At 47.1% G+C, this 24348-nt stretch overlaps 1 protein-coding gene across 3 annotated transcripts in view; it reads left to right on the forward strand.

Moving 5' to 3' along the window:
* SAMD4A (sterile alpha motif domain containing 4A) overlaps positions 1 to 24348 on the forward strand; it is a gene marked incomplete at its 5' end in the record, with an annotated part of 229801 nt that overhangs the window by 177307 nt on the left and 28146 nt on the right. For 2 of the 3 annotated variants that reach the window (XM_079701092.1, XM_079701093.1), the window contains 3 exons: positions 2369 to 2632; positions 13764 to 13873; positions 16065 to 16151. In XM_079701092.1, coding sequence (XP_079557218.1) covers positions 2369 to 2632; positions 13764 to 13873; positions 16065 to 16151 — 461 coding nt within the window. The remainder of the gene's footprint in view (positions 1 to 2368; positions 2633 to 13763; positions 13874 to 16064; positions 16152 to 24348) is intronic. The other variant, XM_079701094.1, reaches the window with a different exon arrangement.

Below are 24348 nucleotides of genomic sequence, written 5' to 3' on the forward strand. Positions count from 1 at the left end.
TCCTTGGACACTGACAGCCTCCCCAAGGACACCCATCAGTGGGGAGGGAGCATGGATTTTAAGAAAACTTTCAGTGGAAAGAAACAAATTGGCTTCATCTAATAACAGAATTCAACTGCTACCTGTGTCTGGTATTGTTCTCCACATCCAGAAACAGGGACTCTCTGAGCAGTGTTACCACTCATGGTTATGGATTCAGTTATAGCCTCTAACCAGGTGGAATGCTAAGGGTTCCAGCAGCTCTGAGCTGTGCGTCTCTCTTTGGCAAGGCCTGTTTTTATGGTTTCGGGCTCACTCTAATCCTGGCTGTGAAGAGGAGCCCCCGCTTCCCCTCTGGGCACACCTGGCTGGCACCATTCAGAGCATCCACCAGATATTCTGAAATGGTTGCAGAGGTACCAGGAAGCAAAGACATCTAAGCTGGAAAGTCCCAGCACTTGGGGCAGCCCTGAACAAGTCTGCCCAATTTTGTATAAATACTTAGACAGGCATGAAATGAATTTTCTGGATGTCTGGCTTTTCTTCCTATTGGCTTCCCTCTTCATTTTTGCTGCTGCTTCCTTTTTCTTTTTTTCTTTTTCTGCTTTTTCTTTTTTCTTTTTCTTTTTCTCTTGCTAATTCGGATCCAACCAGGTAGCAATGCATTTTCCAGGGAGCCTTTTTAAATAGTTTCTTCCATAGTCTAATTTAGTGGAAATGCAAGCTGTTTCAGCCTGTTAGGATCCAAAAAAAATTTTTAACAGTGTTCCCTTTGCATATTTTGAAGTTAGATGATAATTCCTTGCCTTTGATAGAATTGACCCAAATTAGAAATTTCTCAGGTTACAGATACTAAACGCGGCAGCTCCCTTTTTCCCTCCCTTTTTTCTTAATAAGGAAGTTTCTAGCCCTTCTGATTGTCCCTCTTTCACACACAAGATGGCCCTTCTGGCCACATGAAGCCAAACGGAAACACTGACAGCAGAGGTGTGAGCCCCATGGCTCTCAGGGCCTGGTTAATGCCAGCTGACCAGGAGCAGCCTGCCCTCACCTCTACTGCCCCAAACACACTTTTTGCAAACACTCAGGCTTTCAGCTCTGGTCTTTATCTTTTTAACTGGGTGGCAAGGGAGCCTGCTGTTCAGGTCTCTGTGTCGGTGCTGCCCCACCAGAATGCGGTTTAACAGAAAGCAGAACTTCTTACATTGGGATGTCAGGTCCGCTGACTAAAAAACGCACAAAGATGAACGCCAGCAAAGCATTGCTAGTCCGAACTTGGGAGGGTACATACCTCATTGGAGGGGATAGAGCCTGAGATGGAACTTAATGGCTTCCCTGAAAAATGTTTAAAAATGCATGTGGCTCAATTCCATGTGAACACTGCAGCAGTCAAAATAAACTGGACCTGTCAGTAGCCAGCTCAGAGAGAAAGTTATGAATAGACTTATTTTGTAAGGTTGTCACTTTACACGCCCAGAAAAACCAACCAAGGGTAACGTCGGCTCCCTCGGCGTTGATTTTGGTTAAATCCCTGCCTTGAATGACCTCAATTTAATTTGGCTAGTTATATGTGAGTTGTTGCTTTTTCCTGGTTTTCTGGAAAAGAAATTAAAAATGGGGGCTACGCAGATGTTGCCCCCTGCACGGAAGGGCTGAGCACGCTGGTAGAAACCAGTCCTGGCTTACTGAGAGCAGCCCACTGGCTTCTGAATGAACGCCTTGTTACCTGGAAGTGTTTTCAGTATAAAGCTTGGCGTTAACCTGCGAAGCCAAGAGAAAGAATCGGCCCTTTCACGGACAGCTGCTGTGTCCCGTACCCCTGGTAGTGTTGGGCTGAGCCTGCACCCCCTTCAGAGGTGATGGTTCCCCCGATTCCTGGTTGGAAGGACTAGTCCACTTCGTCTAGCTCAGCCCAGCAAAGATCCCCAATGACGATGACCGGCCTGCCTGCCCTTCCAGAAGTCCACCCTTAACGACATGGGTAATGTCGGGTTTTGTGTGTTTCCTCCCCTGCAAAAAAAAAAAATTATCCAGGACATGTTCTTTTCAGTCTTGGCAGATGGCCACTTAGCCAGGCTGTCAAGCCTCACCTGATGTATGGGGCTACTACTCCAAATCCTGATTTCTAGAGTTGGAACTAAACCCAGATCCCAACCCACAAAAGCACAGGTCTGGGCACTCTAGATGTAGCCTCCCTGGAGAAGGCCAAGCCACCCAGAGGTACAGACAGCATCCTTTTTAATCACCCCCGAAGGGAAGGGCCACCCCATGCCCACGGATGCAGTAATAAGACAGCGCCATGTCTCAGGGTGAAGAGGTACTGTGGGTTCTTCTGCGGCCCAGGCTAAAGGGGGGGGAATAACCTATTTCATTTTTTTTTTTTTTCCAGTTCTCTCAGGCCAGGCACACCACAGCCCTTTGAAACGATCTGTGTCCCTTACCCCACCCATCAATGTGCCAAGCCAGCCTCTAGGACATGGATGGATGTCTCATGAGGACTTACGAGCTAGAGGACCCCAGTGCCTCCCCTCCGATCATGCCCCCCTGTCACCACAAAGCAGTGTAGCCTCTTCAGGAAGTGGTGGGAGTGAACACTTAGAAGATCAGACCACTGCTCGTAACACATTCCAAGAAGAAGGTAGTGGTATGAAAGGTGAGTGACTGCCACTGGCAACAGAGTCCATCCCTTTATATGGAATCAGGAGGGTGAGAAGAGAGATAGGCAGTGAAGAGGAAGGAGCCCCCCCACCCCACCCCAGGCTGACGGAGCTGACCGCGGAGGAAAGGGCTCGGATTCCCCTTCCAGGGCTTCTTGCCAAAACCTGGGAAGAGCAAGAGAGGTCAACACCCTCTTTTTTTTTTTTTCCGAATGCAGTGACTTGCAGACAATTAAATGTGTCACAGCTGGCGGTGATAGCATCTACTGTTTGCACGTACGTTCGCTCTGCCCTGTTTGTAAAGACGCTGAGCTGCTCCAGCCTTCTACCTCACTGCTTTGGCCAGGGAACCGTCGATAATTTAGCAAAACAAACCACAGGATCTTTTTTCAAATCTCTCTTAGTGTACAATCGTAGTGTTGCTTTCTTTCCTCTCTCCCTTTTCCTTTGATATCCAAAGAAGCTTGCAAACCCTTTTTCTCTGCATCTGTTTAAGGGACATGAAAAAAATACCACTGAGACTCTGACAGTGTTGTAAGCCTGATAGCAGATTTGCATACAGGTGATAAAGGCCTTTTGTGCAGCATAAGTAAATGTTCCTACATTGCCCTGTACATCTCTCCTCTTCTAAAGATACTCATCGGGAGATAGAGATTTCCAAATTACCCGTGGTAGGTTCAGAGAAGATACGCACATTCTGTAGTTTCAGATGCAAGTTGTTCAAGGGCTGGGAAGCCCTTAGGGAAAGATGCTCATCAGAGACACATTAATAACAATCTTAGATGGAGAAACAAGAGCTAGTTGTGCTCCTGGGACTATGATGCTGAGGGGAGGCTCTGAGGGTGCCCTCGTTGCTGGCATGCATAGTCCTGAGGTTGTGCTGTTTCTGATCGTACCCTTGAGAAGAACTAGTGTTGACATAGGAGGCTGTGTACTGAGTTTCCTCCCCACCACAGGAGCGTGGCACAGGGAGATGCCCGCCATTGCCCAGGTGCTGGTTGTAAGTGAGCACCAGGCTGAAAAATGGAGCTTGCCCACCAGGGGACATGAATCTGACACAAAGACACTTCCCTGGAGCATTCCTCCCTCCCAGCTGCTCAGGCCAGCATCCTCCCAACCCACCACAATCTGTGGTGGATACTGTGCTGAGTGCCCAGAGTGGGTGGGACACATCTTGATGTTTTCCCCTCTCTGGTGATACAAATCGGTCATTAAAGGTGTTTAACAGGCAGCAAAAACAATGGCTCCTTTTGGCACGGTGGGGATGTGTGTCCTCTTTTCTTTCTCTTTCACAGTTCTCGGGGAAATGTGTCATAATTTTGGAGACCTACCAAAACCCATGTTTGAGTTTATGCTACATGGTTCTGTGTTCAAGCAGCTGAGCCCCGGGGGACGAGTAGCATGGGAGGCTCAGCCACGCTTGGCCCAAGATGGGTAGAAGCCATGGTTACTCAGGACTAGCTTCTTGCCGAGTGAAATGGAGCATCTGGACAAGTGGAGTGTCTGGACAGATGGTTTCCAAGAAAGCTACATGCAGTTCTAATTGGTAACTGTGGGAAGGAGGCCTGGCCTTTACGTTGAAGGGCTTGGAGGGTCTTGCGGGAAGCCTGTTGTTCTCCAGGACACAGGCCTCACCCAGAGGAATGCTGGGTCTGCTGTCTGCTTATAGGAGCTTCGTTATCTTTTCTTTCTTTTTTCCTTTTGCTTTCTTTTCTTGGTTTTCTTTCTTTGTTTTTGGTTGTGAAGCCCTCTGTATACCTTAGACATTCTCCCAAAGCAGGTAAATGTGTGTTCATTGCATGCTGGCCTTTCGAGGTGAGAAATGAGTCATGAGAGCAGGCTTTTAAAGAGAAACGAATGAGAGAAAAATGGAATAAATGTCCTATCCCTGTTTTAGAATAAAAGCCAAAATATTCCAAAGTTCAAGGAACATGCCATATATCCGCTTCTTTGATTCCTTCTTTTAGAATTGGTGAGAATTGTCCCCTCAGAGCTTCTTCGATCTGAAAATGATACAGATAAGATATGATAGCCAAGATTTTCTTTATAGGCCCAAGGCATGTGGTCAGAAAACAGGCTCTTTGGTGACAGGACTAAACAGAGGACCCTCTTCTGTGTATATCCACCTTCTGCTGACCTATTGAATGGTCCTTCTCCCAAAGTATACAGTCCTTAGTGAATTAACTGGCAAAACCTATTTGAAGGAAGGAACATAATAGACGATGAGGGTTCTATGTGTGGGAAAAGTATATTTGCAGTTCAGCTGGTAGGTCAAGCCGTAGAAACATCCACACCTGAAAACAGCATCATTCTAGAGTGTCGGGGCCAGTGTTTATGCCACCCGAATGCCCCTCCCCCGCTGCACCTGGCAACAGCTTCCCTCGAAGGCCACCCCTGAGGACCCCCACCATCAAGCGCTGTTCAGGATGGCCTCCCAGGAGAGCGCAGAAGCAACCCTTAACAAGCCAGTCCTAAGAGTGTGTCATCCGATTCCCCTGTCCAAGAGCAGACACCGGTTTAAATTTCCAAATTCATTTGTATTTTTCTGAGAAATGAAATCTGAAATCAAATGAAGTGCTTTTAAAGAGAGCTAGCTCTTCCTCTTGGATCCATGTCTCTTCCTTTCTGTGACCTGGCCCTTTGGCAGGAGTGTTGGCCTTTTAAAGCTACTTTCTGGTCCACCTCAGGATGCCATCATCTAATTGCTATTTTCCTACTTTTTAGACACCCAGTTTATGAGAACAACAAGGAATCTGTAGTAGACTTTGGAGGAGTTCCAAGTCTCCAGGGGATGCATGTCAGCCCTCACCCCACACCTTGGGGAAAGAATAAAAATTCCCGTAATGGAGCTTAATTTAGTGTGAATTCATCTTTCTTGACAGCAGCTGTGCGTACTTTGCCGAAACGCTGTGTTCATCCGAGGCTTCCTTTTCATCCAGACAGATGAGCCAGGTTTGGCTACACATCGTCCCTTAGGAATGTGCCTCTTGGGTCCAGAGTGGGAAATAAAGCTCACAGCCCAGCATTCTTGCCCTTTTTATTTTTCACAAACATCCATCTCTCCCTCTTTTTGTCTTGGTGTCAGCGTTCCCTGCCAGGGATTGTCACTAAGTTCTCTCCCAAGTAGACCAGCTCCTGCTCTCAGAGGATTAACATCATCTGCCTGCTTTGCTTTGTTTTTCCTTTTATAGTAAACACACATCCTGAAGGTTTAAGTCAGCTCTGAAGCACAGAGTGGATGTCCCTGGCAGTAGAGATCTCAAACTAATATCTCAGGCTCAGGGAAGCATGGGATCAGCTACTCAACTAGAAGTTAATGAACAGAAGTGGGACACTGAATGGTAATATGGAAGTTTCCCCTTCAACATGCCCTGTGGAGGCTACTAGTAATACATGTTTGGACGGAATAGGCTGATTGTGGTTTCTAAATTCAGTTGTCCTTGTTCCTTGCAAAAGCTTCACTGTGACTTATCCCAGGGGAAAGATTCTTGATTCTAAGTTGACACTCAATTCTATTCTTCTCCCCTCCATATCACATGAGTAGAATGTGCTCTCTTACCCCTTTGCTCATACAAAGCCTCCAGGTGGCCAAGAGGGAAAAAAATGACATTCCCATAAATTCCTGAAAGGAGAAGAAAATAGAGAACAGAATTTCATTGGTGGGAGAAGTACATCTGCCCCTCCTATTAGCATCATGTCTTCAGAAATTTTGTATAAACCCAACACCTAAAGACTTATCCGAAGGCAAGGGCTGTTCATGAGTGATATGGCTGTTCTATGGGAACAGAGACGAGGGAAGAAAGACCGATTAACAGGTTTCATTTTTGTCCTCAGCAAGTCAGCTGCCTTTCTGGAGCCCTTGCTGAGAGAGGCTTTGGACTGGTTATTGGGGAGACAGAGGTGAAGGAGATGGTCCCTGTCTCAAGGGACTCACTATCATGCGAGCCACAAACAGAGACCTGATGCATGTACACATCTGTGAAAACATCTTGTCTCAGAGACTTGCCCTGGGTCGAGGCAGGCAGCAAAGAAGGCCCTAATTCAAAGTGGAGGGAAGTCAAGGAAAGTTCCTGGAGGGGGAGAGGCCTGGAGCTTCAGCTCGGAGCAGGATTACAGATTAGCCAGATATATAAGGTGAGGGAAGGGCATTCTATGCAGAGGGAATATTATTCGTGAAAGCATGGTTATGAGACAGCTTGACCAAGTGCATCATCCGATGGCTTGTGTGTTAGGGGCACATGGGAACAATGTCTGGAGAGTGACGAGCCGGATGCTAGGCACTGCAAAAGACTGGAGCTTTTATCCTGACATGGAAGGAATTTAGCAGCAGAATGAACTGCTTAGATTTACATATTAGAAATAGGACCTGAACAGAAGAGTGGGAGACATACCAAAGTGGGGGAGGGGCAGGGGATTCTGGATTTGGAGGCCAGCTGGGCAGTGGGGGATGTTTCAGTACCTGAGGAGGAAAATGAATTTGGACCAAGCCGAACAAAGGAGACAAGGTAGCGTGTTCGTGGGGTCTTCGTAAGATAGACCTGAGAGAGCTCTGAATTGAATTGCACTGATTGAATGTAGACAGGGATGGAGCATGAGGAATTTAGGACGATGCCCAGCTTTTTGCCTGGGACATCTGGGTAGCCCGTGATGTCATCGACAGCAAAGAGTAAATCGGAAAAGAAACAGACTGGGAGGACAGCGTGCGGCCGACTGAGTGTGGGCACCTGTAGAAGATTCCAGTGGAGGCGCGCCAGCCAGGCCCACAGAGCACCATGCTCTCCCCTGGCTCAGCCTCCCTAAGAGCCCTGGCTCCCCTCCTCACCTGCACAGTAAGCATTCTGCCTCCCTGTGGTGAAGTTCATGTGGGGAATTCACTAGACTTCTGGCTAGTAAGGCCCATAGATTTAGTCTCCTAAGACTGAGAAGCTCCATGATTTTCTCATTGCAGTTGTCGCTGTGAGAAGGATAGAGATGGGGGGTGGGGTCTGTTCCTCTTGAGATGAGCTTCAGCCTCACCATTATGAATGAACATTGGCTGGTATACTTATGAGGTGTGGCACTACGTTAGTATAAAAATATAGGGGTAATTTAAACTTACATTGTTTGCATATAGACATGATAAAGGTAAAAAAGAAACCTTTGGGTCCAGTAACCTTGATAGAAACATAGCGATTAAGAGCGGAGGGAACCATGAAAATAGGCTCAGGTTTTCTTTTCTAAAGAACCTTTCTTAGATGAAACTTATGTAAACTTTTTTTCTCCATAGCAAAGGAAATATATTGCCTATTCTGAAATAGCTGGTTTGGGGTTTTGAGCTGTAGACCTTTGAACTTCTGCCTCTCTTAGAATGAGATGAGGAAAACAAAATATGGAGAAGTGTTATTTTTGTAAGACAAAGGAACTCATCAGAAACCTTTGTAAGAAAGGTTGTGAATACAGCATTTCTGAGGGTCATAAGGATGTGAGTGATGACAAGGGAGTGACACAGCCCCTTTTGTGGCTGGGACACTTTTCAGCATGGCTGTCATGGGAACAAGTTACTATTTTCTGAATGCTGACTTTCTAGATGCTGTCTCGAATCCATCTAACTTAAAGGCCAGGATTTAGTAAACTTACTTCCCTTTCTTTATTCCCAAATGCCAACATACGACCTGTGTGGATAGGTCCTAATGGGCTCAGACTTGTGCTCCCTCTTTTCAGATAGGCTGAGAGGCCCTGATATCTTTGAAAAGTGAATCCCCAGGATTCCCCCAAATTCTAAAGGTTGTGAGACTTACAGCTGCTATTTCTTACAAAGTGTGTGTCTTCAGCTAAAGTGCTTTAAGGACAGCTGTCAATGTGGAACCCAGCTGCTGTTGACGCAAAGCAGGCTAAGAGTAGAACACCACTTACGGGTGTCATAGCCGATGGAAACTGGGAGAAATTTAGTCCTTCTGTTTGTATCAAACACTTCAAAGAGGGTATTTTACCCAAACTCGACCATCTCTGTGCCTTCCAAGACCCACACATGCTCCCCACAAGCGTGGAAGCCGGAGGCCACCATGGACACGTCCCAGGATGGCGGAGCCTGCTCCAGCTCCACAGGGACCCGAGACCAAGGCATCTTCTCTCTTTTGCTCAGGGGCTGGTACAGAATGGGGCTGTTCATTCCGCTCTGGCCAAAAATAGACAGGCTTCAGTTATCTTAATGGTGCTGCTAGACTTCTTCATTTTCGAAAGACATGTTTTCCTTCTTGCTTCAACCCTGAAGAGTTAGTCCCTTCTTGCTCCTACATTGGTTCTTCTCCCTCAAAGACCAAGGATGTAGTCATGTCTTGGAGAGAGAGAGGGAGTTGTTTGAGATTAGCCTGGCTCTCCATGGCGAATGGGAGTTGCTCTTCCATTTGCAGGTACCAGGACCACCACAGTGAAGCCTCTTGTGGAAAAGGCGGCTGTTCATGGTTCTGTCTTCCAGGGATGCCTTACTCCCTATACCCTTTACATCATTCCCCATATTGAGCTCTTCTGCAATATTGGTTCCATGTTTCTCTCGTGTGGGACCTCCTTGTTTGTGGGGCAGGTGCTGCATGGCTTGTTGACCTGAATGATATTTTCAGCCATTCCAGCAGCAGGCACTTGAGCAAAGCAGCCCAAGTTCTAACTGGAGCCCAGCTTCTGTGTGAGCTGTAATATGCACCACAAAGCCTCTCGGGGGCTGATTTACCCAAACTCTAAAAGGTAAATAGAAAGCGTAATTGGAAACTTGACCCATTGGTAAAGACCAACAGGTAGACATACCAGCGTATAAAAGATGGGTGAAGCACTATTATCAAAAACGCCCATGAGAAGATAAACCACCGTGGACTGCAGCAAGACATAGAGGAGCTTCATAAGGATGGACACTGTGGCATGGGAGTCCACTGTCCACACATGGATGGTGCTGCTTTCTCCCAGAAACTTCCTACCCTTTGCCCTTGTCAGTTTCCTTCATGGGCTTCTCTTCGCTCACCTTCCCCTAAAAGCCTGGTGCTCCCAGGGCTCCACCTTGGCTCTCCCCTCTTCCCTGAGTAATCTCACCCACTTCCGTGGCTAAAACAACTACCATGTGCTACTGACAAGGAAAGTGGTTCTCCAGCTCAGCCCCCTCTTCAGAGGTTTTGACCAGTTGACTTCTCCACCTGGATGGCTCAAAGGTGATGACACTCAGCTGACCAAAAGTGGAGTTCACCATCTCTCTCCTCTTACCCCAAATCTGATGCTCCCCTGTACTTTCCTACCACACCTACTCAGAGGAACAATTTTAGGCTCCTTTCTCTCCCTTATTCCCTGTACTTCCTTAACCTTCAAGTGCTGTGGATTTACATACTATCCTTCTCCTCTGCCACTGCCCTCCTGAGCTTGGATTCATCTCCTGGCCTCCACTCCCACTTCATCCAGCCCAGCCTTTACATCGACAGCCATCATCATTCTTACATACTCATCTGATTGTGCCTCTACTGCTCAGATTTCAACAGTTTCTCATCACCCAAGCCAAGGTTGACTCTCCTTGGTTCGGCATTAGAAATCCCAATCATCTGACCCTTGCCTATTTGTCCCGTCTTATGTCTAAGCTCTTCTCTAGAATTCACCCAAGCCTTTGCTTGGCCTAGAATGCTCTCTTGCATCTCTGCTTTGCTTATGCACTGCTCCTGCTTCCTGAGATGGCTTCCTCATTATGATCTGCCCAGTGACTCCCGGACCAATGCTACTGTGAAGCTATCCCACTCCCCAAGGCAAACCCAAATGCCCATTGTTCTGTGCCCATCCTCCCCCCCCGCCCCCTCCCCCCGCAGAACTTTGAGTAGACTTAGCACTTGTCCTGCGACTTTTATAAATTTTTTGTGAGTTACCTGTTTTTTTGTATTAAAAATTCCTTGATGGCAGGGCCACGCCTAGCCCCCATTATAGGCATTCAATAAATGTTGAGTGAGCAAATATCAGGATTCCCACACTTGGCAAGGAAGTCAGTTCCAGCGTGTAGTAAAATCATCTTTATCTTTCTCACACTGCATAAGAGAATAACTTTCTAGTCTGGGACCTCCATTGGCATGTCCGTCAGAAACAGCCCAGATGAAGTTAAATGGCTGTGTACCAGCCAGAGGCAGGAGCCCAGGCGGCATGCATGCTTTCAATCACATATCAGCCACTCCAGGAAACACCCCTGTTGGTCTGTGTCTTCCAACCATAGGCCTGAGGTTATGTTAGCTGGTTCTCAGCTTTGCATCCAACCATGTAGTATCTGGACCATGGGAAAGGAACTGAGTTTTTAGTTAGAATTCATCCCTGGCCAACATCTTACAGAATCTAGCCTCCAAGTCATTGGAGTTCCTGGCTTCAGAGGAGTGAAATGGTCAAGGCACTCAGTTCTCTGGTGTGTTTCCCTCTTAATGGAGTTTTGTTTTAATCCCTGGCAAAGGAAGGTGCCTCACCACCAACCAGGGGGTGAAAGGTTAGTAAACTACGTTCTTAAGAACTGGGATTTCCTCTTCTTTGTCCATCAGTTCACGTTGCAGGAGGAGATGGCACATGGCACTGAGCTAGGAACTGACCCTCTAGGAGCAGGTTCAACATGCCTACCCAAGGCACATATGGCCAAGAAGAGCTTGCATTTCTCCAGAACATAGCCAGAAATAACTCTTCAGGAAGGCCTAACTCACCATGTTCTAAAGCTGTGTAGGAACCTTTTCTGGGGAAACGACTCCCAGTGACCTACATTTTGATTAAATGAGCGAGGCAGGCTCTTCATCCCTCTAACCAGGGAAATTCTAGTTGTCAAAATACCTTTATAAAAAGGAATGAGTACTGACTGGACTGAGACTTGCCAAGCCAAGATTTGCACCCCACTCTCCCCGACTCTTAAAACACCGTATTGTCACCTTGGCTTATAAAGCACCCAGTTTGCATTGTGATTTAGTAGCTTGGGATTCTATTTGTTTTATCATCAGTGGATTTTGCATGATTAAGCTGTAGGGCACCCAGTGAAAATTTAGCCCATGAAGTTGCTCCATATTCTTTTATGACAGATTGTACCCAAGCGTGGCATTGGGTTACCCAGACTTCTCTGAATCATGATCACTGAGTTTTCTGAGCAGCTCCTTGGGACCTTTCAAAGATGTAAACAACAAACGTGAAACCTGGTGATAAAGCAGTAACATGTCAGTGGCCTAAAAGCCAGAGATATATCTATTTGCTGCTCACTCTGTGGAAGTATTAGCATTGTTTTAACAGCAACAAAAGCATGACGGAGAATCAAGTCTGGTCGAATAGTTCCAGGATGTCACCAGAGGCAAGCAGATTTCCTGAACTCTTGATCCAACCACAGCTTGAGTTGAGGAGGATGTGAGGATTGGTACTATGTGTCTGGGGAAGCCCTGTCTCTTGTGGTTAACAATGGTCCCAGAAGGACTCTCCACTTGTCGCAGTAGAATGAAGGGCCTGCAAGCACAGAGTCAAGTGACTTCTTGCCTGAGATGACTGAGTCTGTTCTTAAAATGCCATTGGCCATCCAATTCTGTTTCTCCAGAAATTCCTCCTCTTCGGTCTTCACATTACTGCAAATCAAGAAGTAACCTCACCAGGCCCACTCTCCCCTGCTATATCTTTGAGTTTCAGGTGATCGCCCCATACCCCCATTCCCTAAAACTAGGTTGGGTTCACCCAGGTGGCAGGGCCTGATAATCAGAGTAGGCCAGGCCTCTTTAATCAATCCCTGTTACCTACTCTAAACATTAAAAAATTAGAAGTTTCCACTTATTTTGTAGTGTTTGTGGACTCTGTCAGCACCTCAGAATAAAGCACTTAGCGATAGATAGTATCTTGCGATCAACATGGTTAGTAATGGATAATAATTCATAGAAAGCATGAATAATGTTTATCCAGTGCTTCAGCATTTCAAAGACTTTACAGTCACTGTTTATTCAGCCTTCCCACTGATGGGCTATTTGGTCCTCATTCTACAAAAAGTTGATACAATGTAGGAAAAATCTGGGAATCTGGCAACCTGGCTCTAGTCCCTATTTCACCACATAGTTGCCCTGTGATCTAGATTTAATGACTTAATTTTGCCATCTGTAGAATGAGCTGGGGTGGGGGAAGATGATTCTAGAGACTTCTCAAAGATCCTATCAGCTCAAAAACCCTGACTTTAAAAGAGCATGGGCAAGTGCTTTGTTTTGGTTGCACTTAGCAAGGTAATAATTCTCCTGTGGATTTTCAATACAGTTACTGTTTAATTTTCCTAAATCTAGAATCCCAAATGTAGGAATTATTTCAGATGTGCTTTGGAATTCCCATTATCCCATAGTCTAGGCAATCTTTGGACCTTTCAAGTCCTGATATGTGGTTGACATACGAGGAGAAGGTCAAAGACACATCCAGATACATGACTTAGCTAGAAGAAATGGTCAGCAGACACACACACACACACACACACACACACTATGTGGTAGTTTTAGAGTGCAGGATGCCCTTACTCCCACTGGGGTATAGGACGTCAGAAGAAAAATCAGGCTAAGAATGACAGCAGCTCCACCCATGGGGAAAGTGCTGCTGCCTGGATTTTTTCCTATCACCGTGGAAGTGGCAGAAACAGCATATGGGGATCTGCACTAAACCTAGAAAGAAATTATCCTGAGGATGAAGACTCATCATATGTAGTTTATGTTCTAAGTCATTTCTTTCGAAATCAAAAATGAAGTAGTCTGGCTAAAGCAGTGAATCCCTGACATTGTGGGGGTCATGAATCCCTTTGAGAATCTTATAGAAGCTGTGGATGACCCTCTGCCCAGAAAAGCACCCATGTATTCACAAATTGGGATGTAATTTTAGAGAATTGCCGTATGCTCTGAAGCCCATGGACCCCAAGTCAGCCGCCCCCTGGTGTAAAGAGTAAGGGAGCCCAACAGTGGGAATATCAGAACTAGATCAAGACTTCTAAGTCTGTAATTTGCTGACAAAATTAAACAAGTAGTAACACAAAGGTTTTTTTTCTTTCGTTTTTTTCCCTCTGACCACCACCTTCTTTTCCTTTCTCTCTTCCCACATCTCTTGTCATCTCTTCTGTTTCCCTCTGAATTTCTCTTCCCATCTCCTGTGCATCTCGCACCACAGATGTTCCAGCCTGGTTAAAAAGCCTCCGCCTGCACAAGTATGCTGCGCTTTTCTCCCAGATGACCTACGAGGAGATGATGGCCCTCACTGAGTGCCAGCTGGAGGCTCAGGTATGTGCTTGGCTGGCTATCCCTGAGAAGGTACCCCGGGTGGAACCTGACATTCAAGTCCAAGGCAGACCTTGTTTGAATCCATACCTGTACCCACCTAGTAGCTTGCCTTGTTCTAGGAACTGCCAGGTGCTGGCCAGCATGCCATGGTGAGTAGGGCTGGGTTCTTGCCTTCAGGGTCCAGTAGGAGATGGGTAACCACAGGGCAAATAAGGGTGAGGAGGAGTGATATGAAAAAGAAATAACCTAGGTGCACACTTCTAGGGGGCTAGGGGGGAATCAGAAGAAGTACATTGACCAAGGCCTCAAAGAGTCCGTGTCCCTGCTTTTGTTTTCCTGGGCCCCTCCCTCTGTCTGCCCGGCCAGGACTGGTTTGGAGGATGACAGATTGGTTGTGTATTGTCCAGTCCGGTTACAAATCACCTGACTTCTAGTAGTTAGGAAGTCGAAGCACCAGCTCCTGTCTCAGACCTTCCCCAACACTTGTCCAAAAACACATTCAGACTGGTCTTAGTTGGAATGCAGTAAGTTGTACAACATATTTTCTTCTAACCACCCTAAATAACATAGGACAGCCATCGAGCATGGGATTACCCCAGGTCTCACATGTCAGTTCCCTCTGTGTGCCATAAAAGGACAAAGTTCCTCCTTCCCTCTGTGGATACCGAAGCCCAGGACAGTCAGCAGAGCCCCTGAAACTAAGCATGTTTCCTACCATGCTGTGCTCGGGCAAATAGATCTGACCAATGTCTTTGTTTCCCTTGTTTAAAATGCTATTTGCCTGTTTCAAATTGACCTCAGTTTCCTTTGAGCGGTGATTTGAGAGAATTAATGGTCTGAATAGGCTAATAGTATTTCCCCTGCAGGAAGAGGAGATTATACCATTTGGGGCATGGCTGGTCTGGACGCAGACCTCCCAGCAGATCCTGGTTTCCCACTGCATATTCAGTATCCACAGTTAACCTCTGCAAGCCTGGCTGAATACCAGTATTGAGTTGTAAGACAAAGCCCAGAGTCACTGCACATTCTCAGAGAATGAAAGGCCCTAATTTCAACTTCCTAACACTTCTCCCACTGCTTGTTTATCTCGATCACTCCTTGAGATCCCCAGGACTGATGAGAACCTCTTCTAAGAGCATTCTTGTGTTTGGGTCAGAGTTGAGAAAAAAATCTCAGTCATCAGTTGTTCGACTTGAGAAAAAAACAAGAAATAATTGACACAGAGGGCAAAGCCAGAGGCCAGCACAGACTTTTCAGAGTAAAAATTCACTTGAACCCAAAGTCAAGGCTAAACAGAAATATGCCCCCAGTGCTTCATCTTAAAGAGTGGGTTTAGACATCATTTGAGTCTTAGTTTTCCTCAGTAAAGGCAATACCTCTGGTGTTCCCATCTTTAAGAGAAATTTTATGAATATTTGCAAGAGTCATCAGAAGTTTACATTAGAGACCTGATTTGAGAAAGAATCTTCTATTTGGAAATTTGCAGTCTCTCTAGTCAACAAATGTCTAACTGAATCAATCCTTGGGCTCACCACTGATGCACAGTTAAGGAGATAAAATCCATAATCCTAACTGTGAATCCTAATCTTCTATCTGAAGTGATGACTGAAATATAGGTTTAAGTTCTCTATTCTAGTTTTCCTTATGGAGAACCAAGAGGGGCTGCAAACTGACAAAAACTAGCCTGTGTTGTCTGACACCAGGTGAGAACTGCACTGGATTTCATGTCTCCTCGAGATGGGTAAACATAGGAAAGCTTTGAGAAAGCAATGCATATCTCTGTGTGGGGTTGGAACCTTCAGGAAAACTGCAAGGGACCAAAATGATAAAACCTGGACACAAGGAGTGAGTGTATGACCTAAAAGTGATCTTTTAAGACTATGAAGAAATTTCATGCTGGATGGGATAATTGGCTATTTCTCATTCTCCTAAAGGCCACAGGCAGATGTGTAGCCAGATGGAGTTAAAGTATTTAGTAAGAAGAGGTCGATGATAATGGATATTGAGGAGTTATAATATTTAGTAAGAAGAGGTTGATGACAATGGATGTTGAAGAGAGAGACAAATGGATATTTACTAGTCTGCACACATGTGGGAACCAAGAAGGCAGTAAAGTACTAAATAGCTTCCAAGAATCTCTAAGCTGATGCTTAAAAATATGTTTTTAAATATAACTTTTACTTCATTATAGAATGTTACCAAAGGTGCAAGACACAAAATTGTCATCAGTATTCAGAAGCTCAAAGAGAGACAAAACCTCCTGAAGTCTTTGGAAAGGGTAAGTTATTACCGGGTGATGGACCCTTTCCACCTTCATCGTGGGAAAATGGGCCAAGGGAGATTCTCAGTTGAAAGTGTCATCAGCAGGTCTTGTAGAGAGTATCATGCTGTTTCCTTACCAAAGTCAGAAAAAAATGAAATGATTTTCAAGTGACGTTTCCTGGTTATACATGCTTCTGTGTAATCTAACCACTGAAATGTACTTATTCCCTACATCCAGGCATCCCACAACTGGCCATCCCAGAGCTCTGAGGAAATGTTTTATATATATTCCCTTCTGCCTTTTATATGTTTGTAGAGATGAAGGAGTGTTCAGCCCACAATTAGAGGCTGCAATCTTGACACATCAGTGTAGCGAACATACAGATGTGCTTCATTCCTGCTGCCCACCCAGGGAAGGATCTTATTTTGAGAAAAGCTGCCCCCAGAGTGGCAAACACCAAGTAAACCCCAGGCTTCAACAGAGAGGATCAAAATCATTTGACAGACAGGCATGGTAGGCTCTCCAGAGAAAAATTTCAGACATTAACTTACCAGAATGGGTCCCTATGACTCTGATAGGAACCCTCTCAAAAATGCACAGTGGGGCTTCCCTGGTGGCGCAGTGGTTGAGAGTCCGCCTGCCGATGCAGGAGACACAGGTTCGTGCCCCGGTCCGGGAAGATCCCACGTGCCGCGGAGCGGCTGGGCCCGTGAGCCATGGCCGCTGAGCCTGTGCATCCAGAGCCTATGCTCCGCAACGGGAGAGGCCACAACAGTGAGAGGCCCGCGTACCGCAAAAAAAAAAAAAAAAAAAAATGCACAGTGCTGAAAAAGAGTTTATTCCATTGTTAAAAGCAGTTTATTCGCTGCTACCATCCCTTTTTGTGTGCTGCCTAAGCATGTTCTCTTCCTATCATTGTATCTGGATGTCACCATAGTAAGGATGTCATTTTTAGGGCTTGGTGACTTTATGAGTTCATCTAAGGTCCAAAAGAGAGCAGACCTTGTGAGCCAGTGCTGCCTCGGCCCCAGTGTGGAGATCCTTGTATATTGCTGTCAGGAGGCAGTTGGGAGTGGTGGGTGGGAAGGTACTGATATTTGCTGCCTTCAGAGCTTGAGTTGTAATCTCTTCCAGTAATCCCAGGGTGCCTTTGGAAGGGAGCAAAGTATGGAGGTAGGTGAGGCTAAAGCAAGTTTTGTAAGCACATAAACATTTTAATGTCATGGGAATTTTTTTTACCTTATTCACAAAGATGTGTGACAACATAAAATTATGCTGAATGCATATCTTATAAAATATAAAGTAATATGTAGTTACAGAATATACATCTTTATAAGGAAGGTGGGTTTTTAAACCTCTGGATGGATAGATAGAGGCTACTCATAGGCGCCTCCTTGATGAAAGGCCTGTTCTTAATTAAAGTGAATCACAAATGACAAGTAACCTATCCAAGCGACCTTGAAGTTGTTGTTGTTGTTCTTAATTTTATATCAACTCCTTTACCAGGCAGTTTGTCTAACAGAGTGATTACTGCCGTTTTTATATAACTGTTCTCTTTGGGAGAACATTCAACAGGCCAGTTTTCTCCTTATCTGTTAAAAAGCACAGAAAACATTTTACATAAGGATTAGATTGCTAAGCATTCTGGTAAAAGAGCGATGTTTTCCGCACTTATTTCTGGAGCATCCTTCAAGAGCTCATTCATATCCTCTTGTCACTGAGGATATGCACCCACCTGGGGGACAGAGAGATGGAGCTGCTGTCGACTCCACTCCATGCAACGCTGGACCAAATCAGCACGTGGAAACACAAGGGCAGCAAGGTGGCTCGGGCGGCCCTCACGTGCCACTGACTTCCTATCTAGCCTGTCATAAGTCTGTGACACTTTCTGTGTCCTATATTTCACACCTAGAATAATGTTGACTCCACACAAAGACCTTCTCCCTGGGTCACTGGACTGGGAATGTTAAAAAGATGACAGGGCTTCCCTGGTGGCGCAGTGGTTGAGAGTCCGCCTGCCGATGCAGGGGACACGGGTTCGTGCCCCGGTCTGGGAAGATCCCACATGCCACGGGGCAGCTGGGCCCGTGAGCCATGGCCTCTGGGCCTGCGCGTCCAGAGCCTGTGCTCCGCAACGGGAGAGGCCACAACAGTGAGAGGCCCGCGTACCGCAAAAAAAAAAAAAAAAAAAAAAGATGACAGCTGTAATACAGAGTCTGAAAGCAGCTACTGGCCAAGCAGAAAGCATGGTGAGTTTACTCGGTGTGACTTCTTTGAGGAGGGAAGCTGTGGACCACCACGTTGGGCTTGCTTGGGAACACCCGAGTCCAGACCCCTGCGAGCTTGTCCCTTCAGGAACTGATGGCCTGGGGGTGGGAGTGCAGCTCTCCTCAGCATCCACTGAGGACTCAGCCCCTGGCCCTGTTCCCTCTTCTCTGGGAGCCACGCCTCTCCCGCTCTGCCAAGGAGAGGGTTGTCGGTAACCGGTTCCCACATAGGCCACCAGCGACAGGCTCCAATCAGCCATTTCTCTGACATTCCCAGACATCCTCAGCTGATTATGCTGTTGGAAATGCTGTCATCATGCCTTTGCCTCCTATGGCATTCTTACCTCACATAGAACCCAGAGGTTTCTAAGGAGATGGCCGGGACCCGCCCGTGGCTAGTTCACAATCAGCAGCTGCTGCAGATAAGCTCTAGGTCCAGAGCGCTTACGCTCAGTTACTGAACACTTACTAAGCAGCTGCCTTGGACTAGATTTCCCCCGTCCACTGGAGGCTCACCGTGAGAAACCAGTGGTTCCCACCCTCGGGGAGCTCAGGACATGAGGTACCACAGATAGATGTGTAGTGGTGCTCTCAGAATCCAGCGTGATCCGCGTCCTCGCTGAGGCTGGTGGGGACGTCTTCCTGGGATGTAACAGACCACTCCACCGCGGTGAGGATGGAAAGCAGAGGGGAGCCAGTGCTGGCGGGAGGACTCGCTGGGAGCCCGTGGCCAGTGGTGGGCCCCTGAGCCAGGGCGGGGGCCGTGACGCTGGAGAAGGATGAGAGGGTCAGGTAGCAGGAGTCTGGGCATTGGCAGGAGGTGTGGGCTTCGGTGTCATGCCATTTGGGAACTGAAAATAGAGGAGGAGCTATAGTGTGGGAGAAATGGAGTTGAGTTTGGCGGATGCAGTCTGAGGTGCCTGGGGGACACCCAGGCAGAAACGACAAGTCAGTGTCCAGGAGAACAAGTCTAGAGTCCACAAGGCTTTGAAAGGCTCAGCTGCGGGTCGTTTGTGTGTGGATGGTGGTTGGTACCCCCAGAAGTGTGTGGCGAGTGGTAAGAGCCGAGAAGAGACCCTGGGTGGGGAGCGGCAGAGGACATGGAGGGGCCAAACAGCAACAGACCCCCGAGGGTCAGAGAGTGAAGGAGGGACCATGGAGGGGTCACATCCCATGAGGACTGTCACTGCCCCCTGGAAGTGGCCACCAGCAGCTCACTGGTAGCCATGATGAGTAGGGTTTCAGAGAGATGGGAGGGGAAGCAGAAACCCAAGAACCGGGGAGCGTGAAAGGATATCGAGGCTGTGGGGTCAGGCAGTGTAGACTTCTCAAGGTATTTGGTAGAAGAGGTAAAGGGAAGATTAGAATGGTCACTAGGGCAGATTTTCCAGCATTTATCTTTTATAATGAAAATGTTTCCATGTGCTTTTATTTACTGTCTTTTTTCACCTGACTCCCAAATGATGAAGCTGAACCATTCTCTGAGCCTGGGAACCTGGCCTGGAGAAAGGAGACACACACACACACTCACACACACACTCACACTCATACACACTCACACATACTCAGAATCTCACACACACACTCTCTCCTACACACACACTCACACACACTCTCTCCCACACACACTCAGAATGTCACACACACTCACACACACTCTCTCACACACTCACACACACACACTCACACACATACACTTCTGTGTTCCCACTGCTCCCTGTCCTGGCAGTATCCTCACACTGCATGGGTCCCGGTAACCGTAAGCATCTTAGGGCGAAGATTCTGTCATATTTGTTTTTAGACCCCCAGTGTCTGACAGTGCCCGGTCCGTAGGGAGAATACAGTTAAGTAGATGCAGGAGTGCTATCTGTTGGGTGAGGAGTCCAGTTCTTCTCCCACAGAGAGAAGGACAGAGCCGTGGGAAGTTACGTAAGTGCCGGGGCCGCCACTGGCAGCCAAAGCTCTCGCTTCCAGATGACGTGCACCTTGTGTCTGTTACATGCCCCTAGAGAGGCTCTGAACCAGTCTTCCTCCAAGACCCAAGAAAACCAGGCCAGGAAGGCTGGGATTGTCAGATTGTAGCCTCCTTCCCACTTGTCGGCCCTGAGCTGTGCCTGCCTGAGTGGACTGCTGTGCAGGAAGGACCAGCCTTCCCACTTCTGCTCGCACGCGAGCTCCTTGGCTCCGCACGGGAGTTAACGGGCAGCTTTGCTTCTTTTTGTGTTCATAACACAGGATTATATTTATGGTATGAAGGATCAGTAGAGACTTGGGCTGCTTCCCTGTTTTTGTCAACATGGAGAATTCATTCCCACAGCCAGTCGAGGGTACAGGATTGAGCTAGCTTCCTTCTCAACTTAGGCCCTCAGTGCTGAGTTCTGGACTTTACTCTGAGGAGTCAGGAACGTAACCGGATGGTCATAGTGCCACCCCACGGAGGCTGGCATAAGCAGGAGTATTGCCATCTGGTCACAAGCCAGGTGTTGTCTTTGAGACAGTGGCTTTGAAGTCAAAACAGAAGTCAAACAAAGCATGATTCCTGGTTGTGATATTTTCAGAAAGTGTCCAATGTTATTCATTATGTTTATGGTTTCCTTCTTGGTGTAGTTGTCCCCAGTAGAATAAGATCTGAACTTGGGACAAGTATATGCTCCCTGTTTGAAGGAGTTCAGCTCTTAGCATAACCCAGGTCTCCTTCCCCATCACTGAGTAACTACAGAAGCCTTCATGCCACGTGACAAGAGCAGACAAGGTTTCAGTGGCAGTTGACAGAGTATCACAAGTGTGCATTAGCTTCCCTCAGTGGTAGCTGCCACGTGGGATGGCACAGCAGGGGTACATGTGGTCACCCAGAGGGGCCTGCCAGCTCCTCCTGCCCAGCTCGCTTTCATGGGGAAGCCTCATCCTTTCTCTCTCCTCTCCCTTCCCCTTCTCAGTCAGGGCTGACCTTCCGCACCCAGGTGCTGGCTGGGCGGCTGGCAGAAACTGGAGGACCTCGAGGCAGGGGTCGCCCAGTTGGCACACAGTTTGGTCAGAAAAGGCGGCAGGGGCTCTCCTGGCATAGGTCAGCTAGCTTGCCTCCCTGTGTCATGCCCTGATAGATCACCAGGTCCAAAGTCAAGGAACCAGTCACGTGACAGCATCAGACTCTGGGAAAGGGCTGGTCCAGCCCGGGCAGTGGGAAAACTGGGAATGACCAGGAGCGTCCTGGCTCATGCATCAGGCTGGCAGACACAGGCTGCAGGCTGGTCTCACCACACACGGCCCTCTCCGCCAGGTTTAGAAGGAAGAGGGTAGACTCTCAGAAGCCTGCCTCTTTAAAAGGAAAATGGGATTCTCTCCCCTGAAATAGGCCGGATAGTGGCCCTGGCCAGGTTTGAGACAGTTCTGGTGGCTACTTAACATTTCACTTCCCTCCGAATCCCTGGGTGCCAACTAGGCTGAGGCACAGTTCAGGCTCTGCTTCCAACCCACGAACAAAGCAGGTTCCCGCCAGCGACAGGGCAGGCTGTCGGTGTTTTGCTGCCCAGAACTGAAACATGCCTGTCCAAGGCTGCGCCCTCAGATTTCCTCTTTCTAACTGATTGATGGGCAGTCTGGGTGTAGAAATGATCACGTTCCATGAGCTTGTGTTCCTTGATATCATCAAGCAATTTTTCTTGGTAAGAGAGGATCCTTGCTATTCTGGGCTCTCAGAAGATTAAATACTTCATTGGTAATCAGGGCCCTGATAGTCACGGTCCTTCCCGGGTCCCGGGCAGAGGTCTCCTGCATAAGCATTGGGCAGCACTGTGGCAAGGCAGGTCCACCCACCACACCAGGGAAGACCCTCCAACCCCTGACCTCCAGCCCCAAGCATCTGAGCCTGTTCTGAGCCTCTGTGAGCATCTGGCAAACAGATAGATGTCTATCAGAATCAACTTTCATTCCTTTTCTAATAAATAATGCCCAGGATATAAAACTCTATGTATAGGAGGATCTAATTTTATTATATAAAGTCATGTATGTATTACAGACAGCTATATACATTACAGGCATACCTCACTTTGTTGCACTTCACACATACTGCCTTTTTCTTTTTTCTTTTTAACAAATTGAAGGTTTGTGGCAGCTCTGAGTTGAACAAGGCTTTGGGGGACATTTTTCCAACAGCATTTGCTTATTACTTCATGTCTCTATGTCACATTTTGGTAATTCTCACAATATTTCAAACTTTTTCATTATTATTATATTTGTTATGGTGATCTGTGATCGGTGATCTTTGATGTTACTATTGCAAAAAAAAATATGACTCGTTAAAGACTCTGGTCATGGCTAGCATTATTTAGCAATGAGTCTTTTTTTAAAAAAAAGATTTCTATTTTATTTATTTATTTTTTGGCTGTGTTGGGTCTTCATTGCTGCGCGCGGGCTTTCTCTAGTTGTGGTGAGCGGGGGCTACTCTTCGTTGCGGTGCGCGGGCTTCTTATTGCGGTGGCTTCTCTTGCTGCGGAGCACGGGCTCTAGGTGTGCGGGCTCAGTAGTTGTGGCTTGTGGGCTCTAGAGCGCAGGCTCCGTAGTTGTGGCGCACGGGCTTAGTTGCTCCACGGCATGTGGGATCTTCCCGGACCAGGGCTCGAACCCGTGTCGCCTGCATTGGCAGGCAGATTCCTAACCACTGTGCCACCAGGGAAGCCCCAATAAGTATTTTTTAATTAAGGTATGTACATTGTCTTTTTTAGACATAATGCTATCGAGTATTTAATAGACTATAGTGTAGTGTAAACATAACGTTTATATACACCAGAAAACAAAAAAAAAATTGTGTGACTTGCTTTATTGAGATAACTGGTTTATTGAGGTGGTTGGGAACCAAACCCGGAATATGTCCAAGGTCTGCCTGTATAGTATATACAGCTCTCATCTCATGTAGAAGAAATTCTTGCATCCCTGCCCCGGACTGCTGACTCCTACACTCAGGCCCCCTTGGCTCCTTGGACCTCATTTTCCACCCCCTCCCCTCCCCCACCCCATTCTACCCCAGCCTCCTTGCTGTTCCTCACACACTCCAGGCTCCCACCTCAGTGCCTGTGCCCTCTGCCTGGAGCGCTCTTTCCTGGGAACCTGCAGCTCAGGCTCAACTAGGTTCCTGCTCCAATGTCACCCCGTCACGGAGCCTCCCCTCCCAGCAGCCCTGCCCTGTGCCTTAGTCTCTAGCATGACGAATGTTCATCTCATGGCAGGATGTAAAGTCCCTGAGGGAACCCTACTGGCCTTCCCGCCATATCCCCATGCCTAGCCCAGTGCACAGCAGGTCAGAGCACCCAAAACATACTTATAGATTTAACAAAGAAGCACATAACACTGAAACCTGCAGCTTTACAAATATTAACATCATCACAACCACCTGATGAGGCAGGTCCTACTGTAACCTTCATTTTATCCACAGGGAAACTGAGGTACAAAGAGGTTAAGTCATTTACCCAAGGTCACACAGCAGTGTCAGAATTCAAACGCAGGCATCTGTCCTAGAGACTGTGCTTTTAACCACTGCCTGTGTTGCCTGTATCATGCGCTGAATGAAGGTGTGAATAAGCATGTTCCTTCATCTAAAACAAATCACACGCAGGTCAGGAAGCCACCATGTGACCCTGTATAACTTTGTTATACAGCTTCTAAAGTGTGTGAATGTAAACTAAATAAATGCATTTTAAAGAAAGACATTGAGGAAGCCAGGGAAGGAAATGTACCAAAATCATTTTAGTGATCATCACTAGATAGTGGTATTTTAAACTGATCATATTTTCCTCGCTATACCTGTATGTATTTTCCAAGTTTTCTACCTGGGCTAACAATAGAATGATTCAGTTTTAAATGGTTGCTCTTCCAAAGAACATTCTAATGAAGGGGTCGGCAGCCCTGAGCCCTGTGTGGGAACAGCTCCGGGAAGAGGCGGGGCGGCATGG

This window comes from Hyperoodon ampullatus, assembly GCF_949752795.1.
Source record: "Hyperoodon ampullatus genome assembly, chromosome: 3".
NCBI classification, from domain to species: domain Eukaryota; kingdom Metazoa; phylum Chordata; class Mammalia; order Artiodactyla; family Ziphiidae; genus Hyperoodon; species Hyperoodon ampullatus.